Source organism: Anser anser, assembly GCF_964211835.1.
Source record: "Anser anser genome assembly, chromosome: 18".
NCBI lineage: Eukaryota > Metazoa > Chordata > Aves > Anseriformes > Anatidae > Anser > Anser anser.
This window is the reverse complement of record NC_139739.1, coordinates 3,363,586-3,383,055: the sequence shown is the minus strand read 5'-3', so window position 1 is coordinate 3,383,055 and position 19,470 is coordinate 3,363,586. Positions and strand designations below refer to the sequence as shown.

General features: G+C 56.5%; 1 protein-coding gene across 1 annotated transcript; it reads right to left on the bottom strand.

The window, feature by feature from the left end:
- Positions 1-3,035: 3,035 nt before the first annotated feature.
- HIP1R (huntingtin interacting protein 1 related) lies at positions 3,036-19,373 on the bottom strand. Its single transcript, XM_083804305.1, has 31 exons — positions 19,178-19,373; positions 15,357-15,420; positions 14,815-14,957; positions 14,565-14,621; positions 14,159-14,239; positions 13,943-14,019; positions 13,540-13,601; positions 12,300-12,440; positions 12,048-12,105; positions 11,886-11,961; positions 11,557-11,694; positions 11,334-11,465; positions 10,845-11,028; positions 10,666-10,754; positions 10,285-10,401; positions 9,780-9,881; positions 9,430-9,624; positions 9,089-9,236; positions 8,803-8,889; positions 8,406-8,513; positions 8,122-8,258; positions 7,223-7,333; positions 7,042-7,100; positions 6,716-6,746; positions 6,520-6,582; positions 5,955-6,055; positions 5,457-5,562; positions 4,530-4,653; positions 4,383-4,444; positions 4,011-4,214; positions 3,036-3,931 (listed from the first exon to the last, which is right to left on the bottom strand). The coding sequence occupies exons 1-31, from the start codon at positions 19,268-19,270 to the stop codon at positions 3,884-3,886; spliced, it is 3,198 nt and encodes a 1,065-aa protein (XP_083660431.1). The 5' UTR covers positions 19,271-19,373; the 3' UTR covers positions 3,036-3,883.
- Between the last annotated feature and the right edge of the window lie 97 nt (positions 19,374-19,470).

Below are 19,470 nucleotides of genomic sequence, written 5' to 3'. Positions count from 1 at the left end.
GTTTCATGTCTTGAGCCCTCCTTTCTCTTTGGAAGCTGGCTTTGGAGGTCACGCAAGCCTACACCCATCCTTCTGTAACACTTGTTCCTCTAATCTGAGTCCTCTTCCAGTTGTACGTTAATCGACCTCGACGGAATCTTCTACAGGTTTGCCTGTTTACTTCTGAGACTTTGTCACTGTGATTGAAAAACGTGTTGCTTTTCAGACTGATTTCTTTAGAGAGAATTTCTCACGTGAAGCTTCAGTGAAGCTTTATGACACTTGTGTGCCCCGACTGACGTCCCGAAGGCTGGTCCTGGGCAGCCTGGGGCATGTTCGTGGCCCCTCTGGTAAGGCTGGGAAGAAGGCAGCCATGTTCCTTGGAGGATGGGGGCAACAAAGTGGATGTGGTTCTTGGCAGGGGAAGGAGACTGCTGCTTGAGGAGAGAAAATATTGACCATGCTGTGGAAATTTATGCTGCCCTTTGGGGTGGTGTGTGTGTTAGCTGTCTCACGCTGCCAGTGACGTTTTGCAAGGGCTATATACGGCCTCTTTGCATCATGCTGTTTTAAATTAAGCTAGCTGACCCTGGGGGCGTTTGTAAAATGGCTGTCTTGGCTGGTATTTCTTTACTTCCCAAGTAATTTTCCCAGTTGGGCCATTCACGGAATGCCTGTGCCAAGAAGCGTTGCACAGAAGCACGTGCTTACCTGGTGCCCTGCAGGTTAGGCTCAGAAGGGAAATAACCCACCCTGCAAGAGGGTGGCTGCTGCTTATGGCTTTAAGGGCTCTTAAAAACATTTTTACAGAAGTTTATTTCTTACCTGATTTCCTAGAGCGGGTAATGGCAGCATTTTGTATTTGTGTGCTTACTTTCAATGGAGTTTTTCTTCTTAGTGATCTAAGAGACTTGTGTTTTGTAAATCTTGCTCTTTTTAACAGTGCAGGTACCGAACTTCAGCTGTTTTGTGTGCTTGCGTCCAAACTCATTTGTGGTTACACGAGATTTGGCTGCCGAGGGAGCCAAAGGGTGGGGGGAGAGGAGGGCTTCGATGAGAGGCTGCTTGAAAACTGCTTCAAGAAAAATAAACTGCACTGAACTAACCTTGGTAGGAGGGAGCAGACTGTCATGTTTCACATCTTTCTCTTGGTTATTTTCCACTGTTTTTGTTGCAAGTACTGAGTAAAATTTGTTCTCGGCACAGTTCTAAGCATCTTCCTTGCTCCACAGATACAATAATGGCATTTAAAACTCATTAGCAAATTGGATCCTGTACAGCAGGGTGTCTTGATGGAATCTTAGAATAAACCGTTGCATAGACGGTTTGTGGTGTGGTTTGTTTATTTTTTTAATGTCTGCTATGACTAACACATACTTTTGAAAAAGTATGGCAATTGAGGAAGTCTTAGAATGGACAGCAAGCTTAATTTTGATATAAAACTACTTTAGAATATAAGTTGTGTTTTAAGTGGCATTTGGGGCTGGTTTCTGCTGTTATTTTTTTTGACTTTGTACATGCTTGCATGGGTCACTTTACCTGCAGCCTCTGCAAGTATTGATTTAAGTAAATCATAATGAAACAGCAGTGTTGTTGAACAAGTTCCATTCACCCATAGGACTGCTTTTACAGCCAATATCAGTTTGCTTTTGAATTCTTTAAACTTTAAATAGAGCTGTGGCTAGATTTACGGTAGTGCAATTTACAAGTTAGCATTCTTGATTAATCAATATTTCCATTATGAGATGTGCTGGTGTGAGTGGTCAGGGTGACGTCAGTCTCCCAGCAAATACAGCTTTATCACCGCCTATAAATAGACTGCAAGCTACTGCAGCAAGCACTTCCTTGTGTGAAGAGAAAGGGTTTCAGAAAGAAACGAAACTCAGAAGGCTGGCCACGGTCGTTGCTGTAACGTCACAGCACGGTGTGGTATTTATTGGTCACCCAATAAATTAAAGCCTCTCCTCCAGTGCTGCCCCAGATAAGAGGTTCTCCTTGCCTTCCAAGGAACGATGCGCCTTGTCAGGCTGGAGAAGCACTCACCATAGCTTGCAGGGTTTGACTAGCTGCTTGTCTTGCCCAGTGACACCAGTATTTAACATCAAAGCCCGTTTTCAAGATGTGGGCTCTCTTCTTTTCGGGTATGATGGGTTGGGAAATGAGAATTACAGCTCACCACGCTGCCAGGGTTGGTTGTTCATAACCCGGTAACATCTGTTTTGTGATGTGCAACCTCAGAAAGCTCAGGTCTTCAAGAGGCGGCTACAACATTGAATAATAAAATTCATATAGAATTCATATTTAGATATAGCAAGCTGTAATTCTAACAAACAGGTTTACAGCTTATTGTTAATCATGTGAACTACATGCTTTGTACTGGGGCTCGTATGAAATTTTATCATAATTTCTTTAGTGTCTTGAGGAACTGGATGAAAATGTTGACTCTAGATAATTATTTTTTTAAAGGGCCCCTCAAGGTGCTCCTCTTATCTACATGGGTGCTGTGCTCACCCTTGCGTGGGTGTCTTTGCTTCAGGTGTCCACATTCACTGGTGCATCTGAGCTGCGCCAGGAGCTGAAGTGAAACTCAGCCCTGCAGAATAAATGAGATTCCTTGAAACATCTCCTTCCTGTCCTCCTGGGGCTGAAGAAAGCGGAAGCAATTTCAAATAAATTGTCAGTAACCCTGAGGTTTGCCAAAAACTTCCCTGTTGACTTTGGGCGGGTGCCCTGCAGCCGGCAGCAAGCCCTGGGTGCAGGTGCCCGGCCCTGTGCCTCCAGCCACAGCTTTCATCACACGTACGATCCGCCACAAAGCCACCACGGCTCAAAACCCTTCACAATGTCTTGTTCCTGCCCAGGTATGCCCAGAGGAGCAGCAAGCAGCCTCCATCTCAGGGCCATGTCCCACCCATCCCACCCCTGCACCATCACTGAACGCCTCCGAGGCGTTTCCCCACCAGCAGGCACCTCAGTGAGCACTGCCCTGCAATTCGGCACCTGCTGGAGCACCCCTTTAGTGCCAACCCCAGCTCCTGCCCAAGCACCACACCTTGTTTAAATATTGCTGCTTTAATAATCTACATCGTGGTAGTAGTTCAAAGAGAAGATACAGCTGATTACGTTTCCTCTGCCCCCCATCGCTGCCCATCAGTGTTTCCTTATTGCTGCAGACTTCGCCACGTTTAATGTCCCCTGGCTCCCCCAGGCCACGGTTAGGTTTAATTCTGCTAATTATCTTACATATAAAACATAATGCAACTGATCCCCTGCTGTTGCTCTAGTAATAAAAAATAGAAAAGGAAATAAAAATGTTTGTATCCTTATTGCCAGTGTGTCAATACCTGCTTTTTCCCTTACCAAACGTTCCTCACGCCTGTTAAAGCTAAATTCCCCTTCTCTGCTGAGAGCTGTTCCCACGCTAAAACAAAGTCAAATTATTCCTGAAAAAGAGGAATTTAAAAAAACAGTTGCGAGAAAAGCCCAGCAATTTCCTACTTTAAAAACATTTCACAGTTCTTTGAAAGGGTCTAAGCAGTACAGTAGAGAGCTACATTTACTGAAAATGTCTAGTGCTGATAAAAAATAAAATAAAAATCAACCCAAAAGAATCCCAAATTAAATTAAATTGGGCGAGCTGCTCAGCAGGCCACAAGGACAGCATCCTGCACTGCTTGGGGAGCTACAGGACCCCAACAACTCTACTGAGAGGAATTGAGTGAAAAAAAAAAAAGTCACTTTAAAAAAAAAATCCAGTTTCTCAGGCCAGGCAGGGAGGAGACCCCCGCGCACGAAGGCACACCAGTGCAGAGGCAAGGCGATCTGTTTAAAACACAGACATAAGAGCGTTGCTGTGGCTGCCCCCAGCCCGAGGCTGGGCCCCAGCTCCGTCCCCTCAGTCCCACTAGAAGTTGACGGCGTGCGCCCGGTGCAGGCTGGCGTCTTGCTCGGGCTGCAACGAGAGGGGACAAAGCCAAAGATCAGGGCACAAACGTGTCCCCAGCCCCGTGTCCCCCTTCTGAGGGCCCTACCTCTCTGTCCGTCCCCAGGACGTGGCCGGGTTTCTGGGCCAGGGCCGGCTTCTTGAGGATGCCTCGCCTGGGGGCCGGCGCCGGCCTGGCCTCCCCGTCCTCCGCCGCGTCGTAGGCGCCAGCCAAGGCGTAGTGCTGCTTCCTCAGCTCGCCCAGGCGCACCCGCTCGCCCTCCAGACACTTCTCCAGCTCCAGCACCTTCACCTGCACCACAAGAGCATATCTGGTCCCCAAGTGCCCAGCAGCAGCTGCCATGGGAATGCAATAACCCCCCCCAAAACATTGTGCTGTCCCCCCCCAGAGAGGATGAACGCTGCCTGAGGATGGCAGCACCAAATTTGCCCTCATTTCCTCCCCGTGTGGAGGCTTTACCTGTGTCTCCATTTCTTCCTTCTTCAGCTTGATGAGGGACATGCCTGAAAAGTCCATGGTGTCTGGGGAGAAAAGCAGGGGGTGTTTGCCAGGCCAGGAAAGGAACTGAGGGTTTTAGCTTTCCCTTCCTGCTTTACCAAACCTCACCTTTCTCCTCGATCTGCTCCTGCCCCGTCCTGGTGGAAGCCACAACGTTGGCCGCCATCTCGTTGACGTTGCGTGAGCACTCCTGGAGCTTGCCCAAGTTCCTGCTGCTCTTCTCGGCTTTCACCTGCAACGAACACACAGATGGCCGCGGGTCCCCAGCGTGGCCCCAAAGCCTGATGGCTCGGAGGCACGGGTGCACATCAAGGCGGCCAAATCCTGCATGGGATCAGGGACACCGATCACAGCACATTAGAGTGGTCTAAGTGGGAATGACAACCTAGATGTGAAAAGGACAGATGGACTTGCTGATCCCATCAGGGACAAGGTGACCTCCTTCAGCCTAAGCCACCTCTGCTCCCATCCGAGCCAAGGACACACGAACAAGCAGCACTGGTGCACAGATAATTTTTTTACAAGCCTGTTCTTCACTTTATCATCATCTGCCACAAAAATAAGTCTCGGCCCACCTCCCTCCAACCCTCTGTTCACTGAAACCTCGACACATCTCCGTCACCACGAAGAGGAAAAGTGGTAAGGACCAAAAATTCATCCCTCTCAATGCTGCCTTCTGCAGTACCTCCCCCTGGGTTTCTCACTAATTATGAACATTTTCTTTACATAATCAGCTGGGCAGGAGGAAGATGGGAGGTTTTACACAGCTTCATTTCAGAGGCAAGCCCTACAAGGTGTGGGAGCATTAATGCAGGTGAAGACACGTATTAAAAGCAGAAACCAACTTGAAAATAATAATCCCCTTCCTATTTCAATAATCCCCTTCCAATTAAGAGCTTCCCTTCTCTGGGAAGGAGGCCATGGGCAGGACTGCCACGCACCAGTGCCTGAGAGCATCCCTGGAACAAAACAATGGGAACAAAAGGACTTAAAATCTGCCACGTGGTGTGCAGCCAGCCCTGCTGGGACACTCACCTTGGAGGCAGCTACCAGCTGAGCCGTGCTGGCAGCGATTTCATGGGAGCAGACGATCAGCTCTTCGTATTTGCCTGTGTGCAGGACAACTCTGTCTGCTGATTCTCTGCAGTCGGAGGAGAGATCGTATTAGAGACACTCGCCTCGCACTGCAGCACAAGTGTGGGCTATTTGCCTCCCACTATACTCTCAGAAATCAGCATCAGATGTTGAAACCACAGCTTTGTCTCGTTATTTAAAGCTCATTTACAAAGCAAACTACTCAAACCCCAGATCCAGAAGTTTTGGATGGGGATAAAATACCACAGGGGGCAGGACTGTGCTCCTGCAATAGGGCAGACAAGATTTTTACAGCTTTTTCCAAACGAGCCCCTACATTTTCCACACCAGCAGAGCTCAGGACGTGGTGCCCTGACCCCAACCACCCACGCACGACCCTCCAGCAGCCAGGGAGTATCTGAGTGGGGTAACGGCCACGTTCTGCAGCCGGGTACCTACACGAGCTGCGTGGCTCCCCAGCCCACCGCCTTGGAGGCAGAGATCAGCCCTTCAGTCCAGCGCGAGTTCTTGGCGTAAAACTCCTGAGTTGTTGCTGCCCCCTGTTGTTATGAGAATATTATGGCCTGCATTAGCTTCTTTCTACCATATAAACATATAATAAATCCATAAATCATACTAAAATACATAAAAATCCACATACGATATAACAATGTATAAAGCCACATATAAAGCCATAAATCAAGGGATTGGCATCATTTCTGTGCCCTTCAGGTTGCTCTCGTTGGCCTACTTAAATATGGACCAAGAAAACTAACTTTGAAGCCTTGAGCCTGTGAATTTGGTTTGGGTTTAGGACACGTCTGGGCCATCATCTTTAGACGGACAAAGATTTGTAAAGGAGACTGCAAGGTCTGCAAAGAGCACGGGGCTGAGCAGCCCATCTCCAGCCAGCAGGGCTGCAAACGTGCCACTAACAGGGGAAAGTGAGAAATTCAGCTGGTGTTTCTGCAAACTGTGGGTATTTCACATCAGTGCACGGGGCTGAGCGTAGGGGAGGACTTACCCGGCCACTCTCTACTATTTCCTTCTGTAAGTTCGTGGATGTCATTACAAGAAGTCTAATGGCCTGGAATGAGGAAGAACAGGTTTTGGTGTTTGATGCGGATTGTATACAGAGGGATCGATTTTGCCAGTGGTGGGAAGTGACAGTTTTGTGTAGTTTGTGACCCCATGAGAAGCTCAGCTCCTGCAGTACTGACCTTCATGAGGTCCGTGCAGGAGTTCAGAATCCTGTAGGGAAACAAGAAAAAGGGTTGAGCATCCAGGAGAGCCCTCTTTGTCCTGCGTTAACGAACGAGTCTTTTCCAGAGACCAGCCTGCTGAAGGTTACCTTTAAGCAGCCCACAGAGAAGCCATCAAATATTAACTTAGATGTGCAATGTGAAGGCCCTCCCTTCCAAAGGCAATTTTATGCTCAGCATTAGAAAAATGCAGATCCAGAGTGCACGTGAGGGTTCAGAACACCACCCAGCCCTGCTGTTACAGCCGCTGCAGGACCGAAATGGCAAAACCCCCCAACACTCACCGCTCGTTCACTTCGAGTTTGATGCCAGAGCTTTCGTTCCTGGCCCGGCTCATCATCTCCTGTTGGGAAATGGGAAAAGGGAAGGTGGGATGCCACACTGCTGCAAGCAGAGCTGCAGGAGGAGAGGAGGCACCAGTGGACATTTCGCTGCCCATGGGCCCATCCCATGGCTTCGTCTCACCTCTATCCGCCTGACAGCGTCTTCAATTGCCGCAGAGGTGGAGGCCATCTCCTTCTCAACCATGTCCCCTAGCTCTTCCTGCTTGATGTCCAAGCTTTTCGGTCTCAGCTCCTGCCAGAGGAGGCAGCAACAGCCAGGAGGTTTTCAGCAGAGGAAGAGAAGAAAGTATTAGTAAAGAATAAAACCAAAGAAGGCATTCAGCTTGTTTTTCCCCCTAAGCAAATGAAGCTGCAGAAGAAGCATTCTGCAGACAGCAAGGGCAGAGGCACGTGTGTCAGCACCTTGCAGCAAACACGACACAAGGACCTCAGAGGTAGGAAATGTCCCAGACTAAGGTGGCAAAACTCAAATACAGGTGCAGTTGTGGCAGACGTAACATGGCAGAGCTCTAGAGAGCCAATGGCCTTTGAATTCAAAGTATTTTAACGGACAAGACTAACAGGAGGCTTCGTGAGAAGAAATATCTGAAAGCTGGGAAGTTTGATATCACAGGAGTGTACCACAGGGGTACTGAGCTGAAAGACTTCAGCTGATCTGAGGGTGACCATCCCCATGCATCAGGAAGTGTCTCAGTGCTCAGAAGCTGAGAGGGCTCAGGGAACGCACTATAACCTGCAAGTCATGGGGACTAAGCACCCCAAAGTGCTCACTCCAACCCAGCATCTCCAATTTCAGCTCTGGGCAACGGGAAAAGCCACATTTCCTTTTTTTTTTTTAAATAAAAAACAGCTCTCCATCGTCTCCCTGGGATGCAGCCAGCAGGCTGTGAGCAAACATCCCACCTGGACAAACGGAGGCAACGTCCTCCTGCATTAACCACCTGCTTTGACTTTTCCTTCAGGCAATCCCCCTGCCAACAAGTCACCCAACACAGGGGAGCGCCAGGCTCCAGCTCCTACCTGGGCCAGCCCCAGGACACCCCGCAGCGCCCGCCGCACGTCCCCCAGCTCAGCGCGCCCCATCGTCTGCTTGTCCTTCAGCTCGCCCAGGTAGTCCAGGCTCCGCTGCCCGCAGTCCCGGCACGTCTCCGTCAGCCCTGGGGAGAGGACAGGTCAGTGGCGGGCCCCTCGCTCTGCAGGGATGTCCCACGTCCACCCGACGAATGGTCCAGCACCAAAAACAGCACCAAAACCCAACCCCCACGAGCACAACCCCACCCGGAGCATCCACTGCATCCACTCACGGTCGGCGTGGTCGGTGGGAGCCAGGTGGGACGTGGCGCTGCCGTTCACGATGGTGTCGGCTGTTAGGTGTGCGAAGAGAGCCAGAGCCCCCACCAGTGCCGCAGCATCTGCCAGCAGGAGAATAGGGTCAGGCACAGCCGGCCCAGGGCACCGACACCCCCCTCAAAGGCATCCGAGGGTCAGAACAAGGGCTTGGAGAGGTTGGTGTTGACCCCTCCAGCTTGCAGGTGGCTCCTCAAATGAGCACGTGGGGACCCACCAGCTCCAGCCCCTGTGTCCTCTCCCCGCCACAGGTAGTGAATGCTTGCTGACAGCCCCAAAACGGCCAGGGGCTGCTGGATATATAAAAATTAAAGCAACATTCAAGCGATGCTGCCGGTCCCGAGCCCCAGGTACCTGCCATGGAGGCCACGTACTGCGCGTGCCCGCTCTCCAGAGCATCCGTGGACTCCAGCGCCGCCTCTGCACGGCTGAGCAGGTAATCTGCAAGGAATTTAGCTTCGTTAGGATCACAGAATGGTTTGGGTTGGAAGGAACCCTTAAAGACCAGTTCTGGGAGAGCTAAAAATTCCCTCCCTGGAAGTCAGACCCCAAACTCCTCAGGCTTAATGTTTGGTGGGAGAGGATGCCTGGGGGATGCCACGTTACCTGTCTCGGGGGGAGAGGGGGCTGCGGGGCGTACCTGGGGAGCTAGTGCAGCGGACATGCAGCGGGTCGTCCAGCTTGGCCACCGCGTCGCGGAGGATGCCCTCGGCCTCCCGCACCGCCTCCTGCAGGATGCCGAACTGCTCGTCCAGCAGCTTCTGCTGCAGGCTCTGCTCCTGGTTGTTCTGCGGGGTGGGAGGGAGGCGTGGGCTCGCGGCCGGGGCACAGGGACCCCGTCACCAAGAGCCCCTTTTGTAGGATTAGAGTCCAGCATCCCGTTACTGGTGGTGCAAATCACATCTGTCTGGCACCAGCTTGGCTGAGCCCCCACGTGCTCAGCACCCTCCCCAAAACCGAGCGAGGGGCGCAGCCCCGTACCTTCTCCAGGAGCTTGCCCTGCAGCTCACAGATCTCCCTGCTGGCCTTGTCGGCCTCCTGGCTCAGCTGCAGCTCCTTCTCCTGGACAAGGCTGCGAGTGGAGAGCAGCTCGCGCTCCTTCTCGCTCACTGAGCGCCTCAGCTGCTCCTTCTCAGCCTGCAGGGTCTCCACCTGGGTGCTGAGCTCCGTGCCTGCCTGCCAGTAGGGCCAGGAGACCCCTGTCACCCACCGGCCGTCACCCCATGGTTACAAAGAGGGGGCTGAGAACATGTTCAGCTCATGACACACATTGAGGGACCCCAGCGAGCTTGCTCTTGGGCTCAGCGGGGATTTGGGTGCTCCCCGGGTACCTGCTTGGCATGGCTGAGCGAGCACTGCGCCTGGTCCAGCTCGTCCCGCCGGGCGTCCAGCTCCCGCCGCAGCTGCTCCATCTGCACGCTCTGGTCCTCCAGCTGCAACCAAAAACCCACGCCAGGGCTCAGTGGAAACGAGCCTGGTGGCGGTTTGTGGGAGCAGAATGGTGTCTGGGGGTCTTGGGATGGGGGGGGGGTCTCCTGAAAAGGGCTCATTTTCCCAGGGCAGGAGTTTGAGGAGCAACCCCCAGGTTGCTGGAATGAAAACACCCGAACCCAGCGGTTTGGAGCGCAGCATTTTCTTGGGGGAAGAAATGGCAGAATTGGGCAAGAGGTGAACAAAGCACGCATTAAATAACACCCTGATGAAGAGCCGGGGCAGCTCCTTCCCTCCTGGACCAGGCACTGCCCCCAACCACCCCCCCACCCGCCACGTGCCCCGGGCTGCGATGGGCTCCGTGCCTGGCCGGGGCAGGACCCGTGGCCCCACGGGCTCGCTCACCTTCATCTCTGCTTCCCGCTTGACCTGCTCAACCTGAAACTCCAGCTGCTCCTTGACTCGCGCCACCTCCTCCTGGCTCTGCTGCGTCACCGTCAGCTGCTTGGCCGTGTCAGCGTTCTGCGCGGGGACACGGGGCTCTTTCGGAGAGGTGACCCTCGACACAAAACCACCTCCACCCTCCCCCTGCCCAAATGCTGCATGGGGCAATAGGGGCGATGCCTTTTTCGTGGCATCCAAAGTGTTGGCTGGTGGTGGACACGAATTTAAGGGATGCTCGGGGGGCTCTGAGTGCAGGAGGATGGGATCGATGCAGGGTTGGGCTGTGGGGACACAGTTACAGGGACAAAGGCAGCATCTGGTCCTTGTAGACAGTGGCGTTACCTTCCTCAGGAGCTCGGCGTGGGTGTTGATGAGCTCGCTGTGCTTCTCCTTCAGCTTCGTGTAGCGAATCTCGGTGGCGTTGGCTTTCTCTGGAGGGGGTGAGAACACATCAGCGCCCGCCGCAGGGGCTTCCCGCAGCCGACGGGTGCTGCTGGGCGAAGCAGCTGCCCTGCACCTACTTTCTGCCTCGGCGCAGAGCCGCAGGGACCGGTCGCTGTCCTGCTTCACCTGCTGCAGCCTCTCCAGCTCGTCCCGGAGCTGCTCGTTGTCCACCAGCGCCTTCTGCTTCTGCTTGCGCTGCTCCTCCACCTCGCCCTCCAGGCTGTTCACCTGCGCCTTGAGCTGCGTGATGTACCGCTGTGCCTGCGGGGTCAAACGGTGCTCGGGTGCTACCCCGAGGGGGTGCCAGCACCCACCCTACCCCACAAAACCTCCACCCAGGTGCCCAGCTGCAGTTTGGGCAAAGCAGCCGCGAGATGCCCCAGGAAAGTCTCCTTTTAGCACCTAAAATTGTCCTCTGTCCTGTCTGCTTCCCTGGGAGCTGGGTGCTGGCACTGGGAGAGGTCCCAAAACAGGGTGCCAGGACCCTGTGCCCCAATCCTGCCACATCCCATCTGGGTTTCCCCACTACAGCGCTGAAAAACAGCTGCTCCCCCGCCCAGCTTTACCTCCAGCTTAATCTTCTCCATCTCCGCGCGGAGCGTGTCCACCTCCTTCTTCAGGCTCTCGATCTGCGCGTCCCTGTCATCCCGAATGCCGTTGGGTGGCCCGAAGGTTTGCTGAAATATATCCGAGGTGATCTGGGGAGGACAGAGGGCATCAGGCTGAGTCCTTGCCCCCCCCCACGGGTCTCTGCCCCTCCCCGTCCCCATCCCATCCCCGTGCCCCGACCTGGGGCTCTGTGGTGGAAGCTGTGCTGATCTCGATGAGGTTCTCCGGCTCCTCATCCTCGGGGGCTTCCTCGGGGATGACAACCACCGGCTTCACGTGCTCTGCCAGTGCAGACGCCCGCAAGAAATTTGGGGGGTTCTGTGGGGACAAGAAGTCACGGTGACACCTCCGTGGCTTTTGGGGAGCGCCACGGGGAGGGAGGCAGCCCCCCACTGCCACGGTGTGCCGGCATGTCCCTCTGCAGCATCGCCAGACCCCCTGGCTGTGGGGACACCCCCGTGCACCCTAAAAACCCTCTCAAACCATCACATGCTGAAACCCTGCCGTACCTCCGGCAGCCGGGGGATCTGGATGAGCCGCTTGAAATACAGCATGTCAGAGGCTTTCTTAAAGAAGCTTTTGAGGCTGGAGGGGGGAGGAAAGAAAAACGGCTTGAAGGGGATGCGGGGAGGCTTGGAGGGACCCCAGTGCCCTGTGTCAGCCCCGGGTACCTGCGAAACTGCTCATGGAAGCGGTCGCGGTGGCCCTGCAGCGTGTCGGCTGGCAGACCTGTGGTGATGGGAAGGAGACAGCAGTGACTGCAAATTCTGCCCCACTCGGGCTGTGAATTTATTCCCACGTGCCCACATCCCTCCAGCCACAAAGGCCAGGCGGGACCGGGATGGGCACAGGGCATCCCCGGGTGACTGCGGTGGCAGGGACGGGGGATGCAGCGAGGGGAACCGTGGGGTGTGGGGACTCACAGGAGTGCAGCTTGAACATGAGCTTGACGGCGTAGTGGTAGAGGTGGCTGCAGTCCTGGATCACCTGGATGAGGGGGGCCAGGCGGCACTGCACCGCCGACATCTGCGAGAGCGCCATGGAGGTGTTGAGCTGCCGGAAAACTGGAGGGGAGAGCACGGTGAGGCGCCGCGGACGTGTTTGCAGAGCCACCTGGCTCCGGCTGGCTCGGCTTGATCATTAACCATGACAGCTGTGGCTTTGCCAACCACCGTCCCGTCCTGCTGAGCGGGGAACAACCCCGCTCCGAGCAAGAAAAACACCCACAGGGACCTAGGGGGCAGAAGCAATGGGGGCTCAGCTCTGCCACAGATATCCCCGACCCCAGATAGGAGGAATTTAACCCAGGATGATAAATGGGCAGGACAGCTGCCATCGGTAACCGCCGCCGCAAGGGGTGGCCAGGAAAGGTGATGGTTTTTGCCCTGCTCTGTTTAATCCTGCAAAGAGCCAGGGCAGGATCCGAGGGCAGGGGATGGCCCCGCTGTCACCGCAGCCTCACCCGCCCCGGGACAGAAATGGATCCCTTCCCCTGGCAGAAATCCAGCCAGCGCATCGACTGACTTCTTCCCCGCTCAGCTTTGAAATATTTATGAATATAAATGCTCCGTATAACTGGGTCAGGAGGAGATGCGGATGGCTAACGAAGCCTGGAGCGCAGCCCCTCCGCTGCGCCCCATTTTCCAGGGCAGCATCGTGCTCCTGACGTGTGATGGAGGGGAAGAAACCGCCGCATTTTTAAGCCATCTCAAAATTCCTGGAGAATGAGGAAAGGAAAGCAAACACGGGCAGGGGCCACCAGCCCTGCTGGAGGTATTTCAACACGAGGAAATGAATATTTATAAAGGAACACAGCCCCTGTCCTCTGCTTTGGGGGGTGGAAAGGATTTGGGTAATGCACACAATTAACACCATTGCGCTGAAAAGGCATAAAAAGGCATTTCAGAGCAGCGCTGTGCAACACTTCGCACTGCTCAGGTGTGCTAAAAATAACCACATTTCTGAAATATTTTCCTACAACTGCCTCTACAGAACAGCGACAGGGAAACCAGCTGAGAAACTCTCTCCAAAGTCTCCAGGAAGAGGAGGAGAAAGAGGAGGAGGAGGAGAAAGGACCCAAACTGGAACTTGCTTCCTGACCAAAGAGCGAAACTATTGCTCAAGAGCCCCGGGGCGGTCGGGAAGGACCTGCCTCCTCCTCACCTGACTCTGACAGCTTCAGCTCGCAGTCCAGGTAGTCAAACAGCTCCACCGTCAGCTGGAAGCTGCCAAAAAAAAAAAAAAACGGGTCACTGTGCAGCACGGATAGCGTCGCTCCAGCTGTTTATGCTTGCTACAGGTGCTCCTACAGGACGCTGCTTTTCCAGGCTGCATTTCCTCCCGCTGAGTCCTTTTTTTCCCCCACCTCCCCTCTGATTTACAAGACTTTGGCGTGTTTGCTCCCTGTGTTTACACTGTGTCTCAGTGCTCTGGGAGAAACCAGGCACCGCTGAACCCTGGCAGACCAGGAGTGATTTAAAAACGCCGCCGGCTGCCTTTAACAGGGCCGTTTTGTTAGCAGGATGCCCCCACCCGGGCAGCACACTGCTCCCACAAGGACACTCACATGTTATTCACATCCGTCCCCGCCGTCTTTTCCAGCACCTCATCCGACACTTCGAGGCCCGGGGGGAACTCGTGGTGCTTTGTAAAAGGAAAAAAAAAAAAAAAAACAGCTGTTGCTGCTAATATTTTTGCCGGTGCAGCACGTGCCCCTGCAAACCCCGCTGGGTACCCCAGTGGGGAGGGAGCTCTGGGGTGCAGACGCTGCGGAGGGTCTCACCTTGGCGTGGAAGGAGATCTTGGTGAGGAGGAGCCGCGTGTAGATGCTCACCAGCTGCCCGTAGCGGTCGTGCAAATGGCCCTTCCGGAGACACGAGGGGAAAATTGGGGTATCTGGAGTGATGCAGAAAACCACCTGCCACCCACAGCAGCCCCACAGCTCTCGCCCTCTCCCACCTGCCCCTCGCTGCATGCACACCCACTGCCCAGCAGGTTATTTCAGCTGGTGGCTTGTTTTCCCCATGTACGTGATGCTTTTCAGCCCTTCCATCCCCTGCGGGTTCTCGGGGCTCAGCCCCCACCCAAATCCCTTCCCCAGGGAAGTCCCAGCCCTGCTGAGACCCGGCGCCCACCCCCAATCCCCCAGCAAGGCACCGACCTCTGATCTCCCCGGCTTTGCCACTTACCCACAGGTCTCCCACCTCGCGGATGTTGCTGCGGTACCGCTGGCAGTCCTGGAGGACCTAGGGGCAGAAGTGGGAGTAGTGGCACGGGGATCCGGCCCCTCTCAGCAAAGCTCAAAGTTCAACCCCAAACGCCAGAGGCTGGGGAGGTTTCAGGGCTGTGAGCTAACGGGGTGCTTTGCCAAGGGACACAACGCGCTTCCCCCAAAAGAGACCGAGCCGGCGGGAGGGCTGTTTGGGAGGGGACACTCACGTTGGGGTGGCCATCGCGCAGGACTTTGTGCAGGACGTGGCAGAACTTCCAGCTCAGGATGGAGCTGCTGGGCAGGGGCAGCCCGATGGCGTAGGACCAGAAGGTGAAGGCCCCCTTCTCGTGGTGCGTCCCCAGGATGATCCCTTCCCGGCAGTCAAGGCCAACCGGACACACACGCACGTGAGGCTGCAGGGGGACGCGCTGCGGGCTCAGAGCTCACCACGGGCTCAGAGGACACCGGCATGGAGCTGTGCCCACAGATGAGCCCCTGTTTATTTCTCCTGGCTGTGGGTCCACCAGGGCCCCCTGTGTTTTCTTGCCACGAGCATTTGAAATCATCCCGTGGAGTATTTCCCTCCTTTGCATTTTCACTGACGGAGGGATCTCCACCCCAGCCAAGCTGTCCCACACCCCAAACCTCCTGCAGGATGAAACCCTCCTGCCCAGGCACCACACTTCTCAAAGGCATCAGGTCTCCTCTGGGGACGAGGCTGGAGCTCGTCCCTGGTGGGACACCACCAAGCAGCTGAGGAAAAGGATACGGCGCACATGTTTCTCCTTCACCGGTGCCTCTTGCGTATTTATGGCCTTGCTGATGCTGATGGCCTGCGGGAGGAGGAGAGATGGGCTGTCAGCAGCAAACCTCGGGGCCACCCCGTCCCCAACCCGCGTCCCCCCCAACCCAAGAGCCGGGTGCGCTGCCAGCTGGGAACGGCCCAACCACCCGGGGCTTTTGGGGACTACTCTGAATTTTACAGCACGTTTGTCACTTCGAAACCCTTCGTGACACGCAAACCCAGGCTTTTTTTATCCCTGAACAAAGCAGCCTGTTGGAAGCCCTCCCCGTTCCCCGTCGGCGCACGGCTGGCGGCTCGACAAGAGCCGCTGGTACCCTCGGCTGGCCTGGTAAACACACGGCATTTTTGGAGCCTGAACTCAGCGACCGGCGAGTGGTAGAGCACGACAGCGAGATGCCAAATTCTCGGGTTGTTTGTGTAATCACAAGAAGCCTTTGAACCGGGTGTTTTTCCACGGCTTTGATGGCAGGCCCCGCGGGCGAGCGGCTCCGGGAAAACGCAGCCCCCGAGCAAGGAGGGAGCAGGAGCAGTGAGGTTAATGGAGAGGAGTGCCACATGCCGCCCTTATCAGGATGATTATCTATATACTAATGGATTTAATCACACTTCAAATTATGGTTTTGTCCCAAAAATAGGAGCCAGCTGCACCTCTCAGCTCACGCCAGGCTCCAAAACCGAGCTGCTGGAAACCACGAGGATTTTTCCCCGTCCCAGGCTCGGCTCAGCTGGGCTGCTCCGCCCTGGCACGAGCGCTGGGGCCATGCCTGCGTCTGTGAGCCCTTTGTCACCGGTGCCTCCGTGGAGGAAAAACCAAGTGGCCAGGAAGGCAGGAAGCAAGCGCGCCGTTGGCGCTCGTGGCGGAAGAGAAACGCAGTCCCTCCCTGTACACAAGCCATAAAACCTGATCCAGCCTTACCTCCCGGCAGCACGCGGGGCTCCCGACACCGGCCCCGGGTTTGTGTAACCTGGCGTTCTGCACGGTGATAGGAGCTCACGCACGAGGAACCCGGTGCCCTGAGCTCCAGCACGCCGCTGTCCCGTCAAACGTCAGCCGGGACCAGAAAGTCACAGAGCTGATCCCCCCGTGGGCATTAACCGCGCTCCTCGTACCAGCATTTTGGGGCCGAGCAGCCCTCAGGACACAGGTGCATGCTCAGGGGCTTGCATCACCACCGCCCAGCCACAGGGGTGATGCGTTTACGCCCCAAATTGCCCAAAGTGAGCCCAAAACGGCTGTGCCTCCCCAGCGAGGCTTTGCTGGCCGCAGGGCGAGCTGGGCACGACGGCAGCAAAACCACCCCGCAGCGATTTGGCTTTGCTTGCGCTCGGGGAAGCCCTGGCGGTCCCCTGCCATGCGGGTCAGTAAAGGAGCAGCGGAGTTAAGCCGGCGACTTGATGCAATCCTCTTAACCCCGAAGGTTAACGAGCCCCAAGGCTCCTAACGAGCCCCTAAGGGTGGTTTATTGCATCTTATCGAGGCGCTCTGCACAGGGGGCAGCACAGCTCGGCCCAAATCACCAGCAGGAGCCAGGCTCAGCCTCGATCCCCACAGGGCCGGGACACGGGAAACACCACCAGGGGATGATCCGTCCCAGGGGACAGGAGCTCATCCACCCATGTCTGCCCAGCAGGACAGGCTGGGACCAGCCTGCCTGTCCCAAAACCAGACCACAGTCCCCACCACAGGTGGTTTTATTGCCTTCGTTGCCCGTGAGCCCGGGGGCTGCTGGAGAGGCTGGTTTCTTACTCAGTGATTCAGTGCTGAGGGCTGAACTGAGCTGATTTACATCCGGAGCAGGTGAGCAGCCCCCAGCCCACCTTCACCACTGCTCTGATGGGAAACGCCGCATCCAGCTTGGTCCCAGCTAAACCAAGGTAGCACCAAAACGATGCCACTGCCCGGGGACAGCAGCTTGGATGCGCTTCTCCTGCCTCCCCGGGCTGGCCAGGAGCTCCCCAAAAAAGTGGTTCAAAACAGAGACACCTGGAGATGGACACGTCCTGGTTGTGAGCGTGGGTGCACAAAGAGCCTGGCCGAAACCTTTATGCAACCTGCGGACGATTTCCCCATCGCCACCACAGCGCTGATAGCTAGGGGGGGGTCGGACCCCGAAACCTGCCCGCCTGCAGGCCCTGGGAACCCACACGGGCACAGCCCGAACACCTTACTCACAGCCCTCACGTACCAAGCTGGTGACTAAAGCCGGGATCAAAGCGCCCAAATGAAGGAGCGCAGTTTACATCCACCCTTTCTTTCCAGGCTGTTTTTAATTACAGCGTGATCCTCCCCGCCCACGGCTCCCCCGAGCCCCGGCATCCTGCGGTGCCGCAATCCCCACCCGGCAGGTGGATGCCAGGTCCCGACACCACAGCGGGGAGCGATTTTTGGCAGCAGGGCAATTTTTGGCAGCAGGATGTCAGGCTGGAAACTTCCCCTGGGGCGACCCGGGGGGCTGCTGGATCAGCCGAGCTGCAGATCCTCTCCGGAGCTCCTTTCCTAATACTTCTGCTCCCCAAATCATACCAAAAAAGTACCGCTCAGAAGCCATGTGTGCTATACGCCTCGTGGATGCTTAGCTGGTTGGATTTTTACCTTCTGGCACGTGTTTAGAAGGAAAAAGTTGGGCACAGAAAAGCACAAGTTTTGCTTCCGATGACATTGCAGCGGGAGGGCCCAGCGGGGACAGCAGGGTCCCAGCTCCCACACGCAGCCGCTATGAGGGGGACACCTTCACCGACACCTCAAAAAGCATTTCCAGGAAAAGTGTGTGGCCTCCACACTGCCCACGAGCGCCAGGCTCACACCAGGGCCAGCAACGCCACCTGCACCAGCGGCGCGGGGCAGAGGCGATGGGGCAGCGCTCGGTTTCAGCCTCCCGGTGCCGCAGCATCGTGGGGACGTGAAATCCGCCGTGCCACCAGCCTCAACCGCCCGGTGGCCATCCCCGCAGCTATAATTAGATGGAAGAGGCAGATCGATACCCCCGTAAGGATGTTGGAAAGGCTCTGCTTAGGACGAAGCTTTTGTAGGACGTTTCGCAGCGTCCAACGTAAGCAGCTCTGCCCAGGGCGTGCAAGCGAAGTTGCATCCGCGCGGGGACGCGGCGTGCTCGTACGATGTGACTTTGCTCGTGTGCTGTGGGCCAAGGGAAGGGAAAGCTGGAAGGGCTGGAAGGAGGGAGGAGGGACGCGCTCCTGCCCGGCCGGCACAGGCTGCCCTTGGGTGCACGAGGCAGCGCTCACGCCGCGGTTATTTATCAGCGCTGCCCGGTGGGGCGATGGAAGGAGACAGGTCCCGCAGGAACAGGACTTGCAGGTTTTCCCGTGTTGCTCCCCAAACCCAACAATCGCCACTTCCTCACCCAGCGTGGCCGAGCGGCCCCGTGATGGCACAACACCCGAAACCGGCACCTGCTCTCGGTGGGGCTCTCCGGGACCAAACCAAACCAGCCCGGGGGCCGGGGCAGGGGGGGCGACGCGGGGGTGGAAAGGGGAGAACAAACCCGTGCTGAAGCCCGGTGCCCACGGGGGAGGACGCGGCAGCGAGGACGGACGGACGGACGGACGGACGGACAGCGGGTCCCCAAAGCCCGGTGGCCTCCAGTCTCCCCCCACCCACCCCCGGCCAGGCCCCTTGTGCAGCGCCGCTGCCCCACGGAGCGGGCCGGTCCCGCAGCGCCCCCGCCGAGCCCCGAGCCCCGAGCCGCCGCCGCCGCCGCGGGGACCGGGACCGGATCCCCGGGATCCCCGGTCCTCCCCCCCCCAACCCCTTCCGCCTCCCTTGCCTGGTTCTTGTCGAACTGCTCCCGCTCCGCCTCCAGGCTGTGCCCCGCTCGGCGGCTCAGCACCCGCGCCGGGACGCTCTTGATGCTGTTCATGGCGGGCCGCGCTCCGCGCACCGGGCTCCGCGCACCGCGCACCGGGCGAGCGGCGCCGCCCGCGGCTCCTCCCGGCCGCGCACCGCGCCCGGCCCCACGGCGCCCCTGGCGGCCGCCACCCGCCCCTGCTCGGCCCCACGCGGCCCCACACGGCCTCACGCGGTCCCGAACAGCCCCACACGGCCTCACGCGGTCCTACG

Excerpts from the sequence above, each read along its gene's own strand:
- HIP1R (XM_083804305.1), bottom strand. The coding sequence starts at position 19,270 with ATGAACAGCATCAAGAGCGTCCCGGCGCGGGTGCTGAGCCGCCGAGCG. Across the intron at positions 8,259-8,405 it reads TCCCACCGACCACGCCGACC|GGCTGACGGAGACGTGCCGG; the intron begins GTGAGTGGATGC and ends TCCTCTCCCCAG. Across the intron at positions 6,583-6,715 it reads CCTGCACGGACCTCATGAAG|GCCATTAGACTTCTTGTAAT; the intron begins GTCAGTACTGCA and ends TCCTCATTCCAG.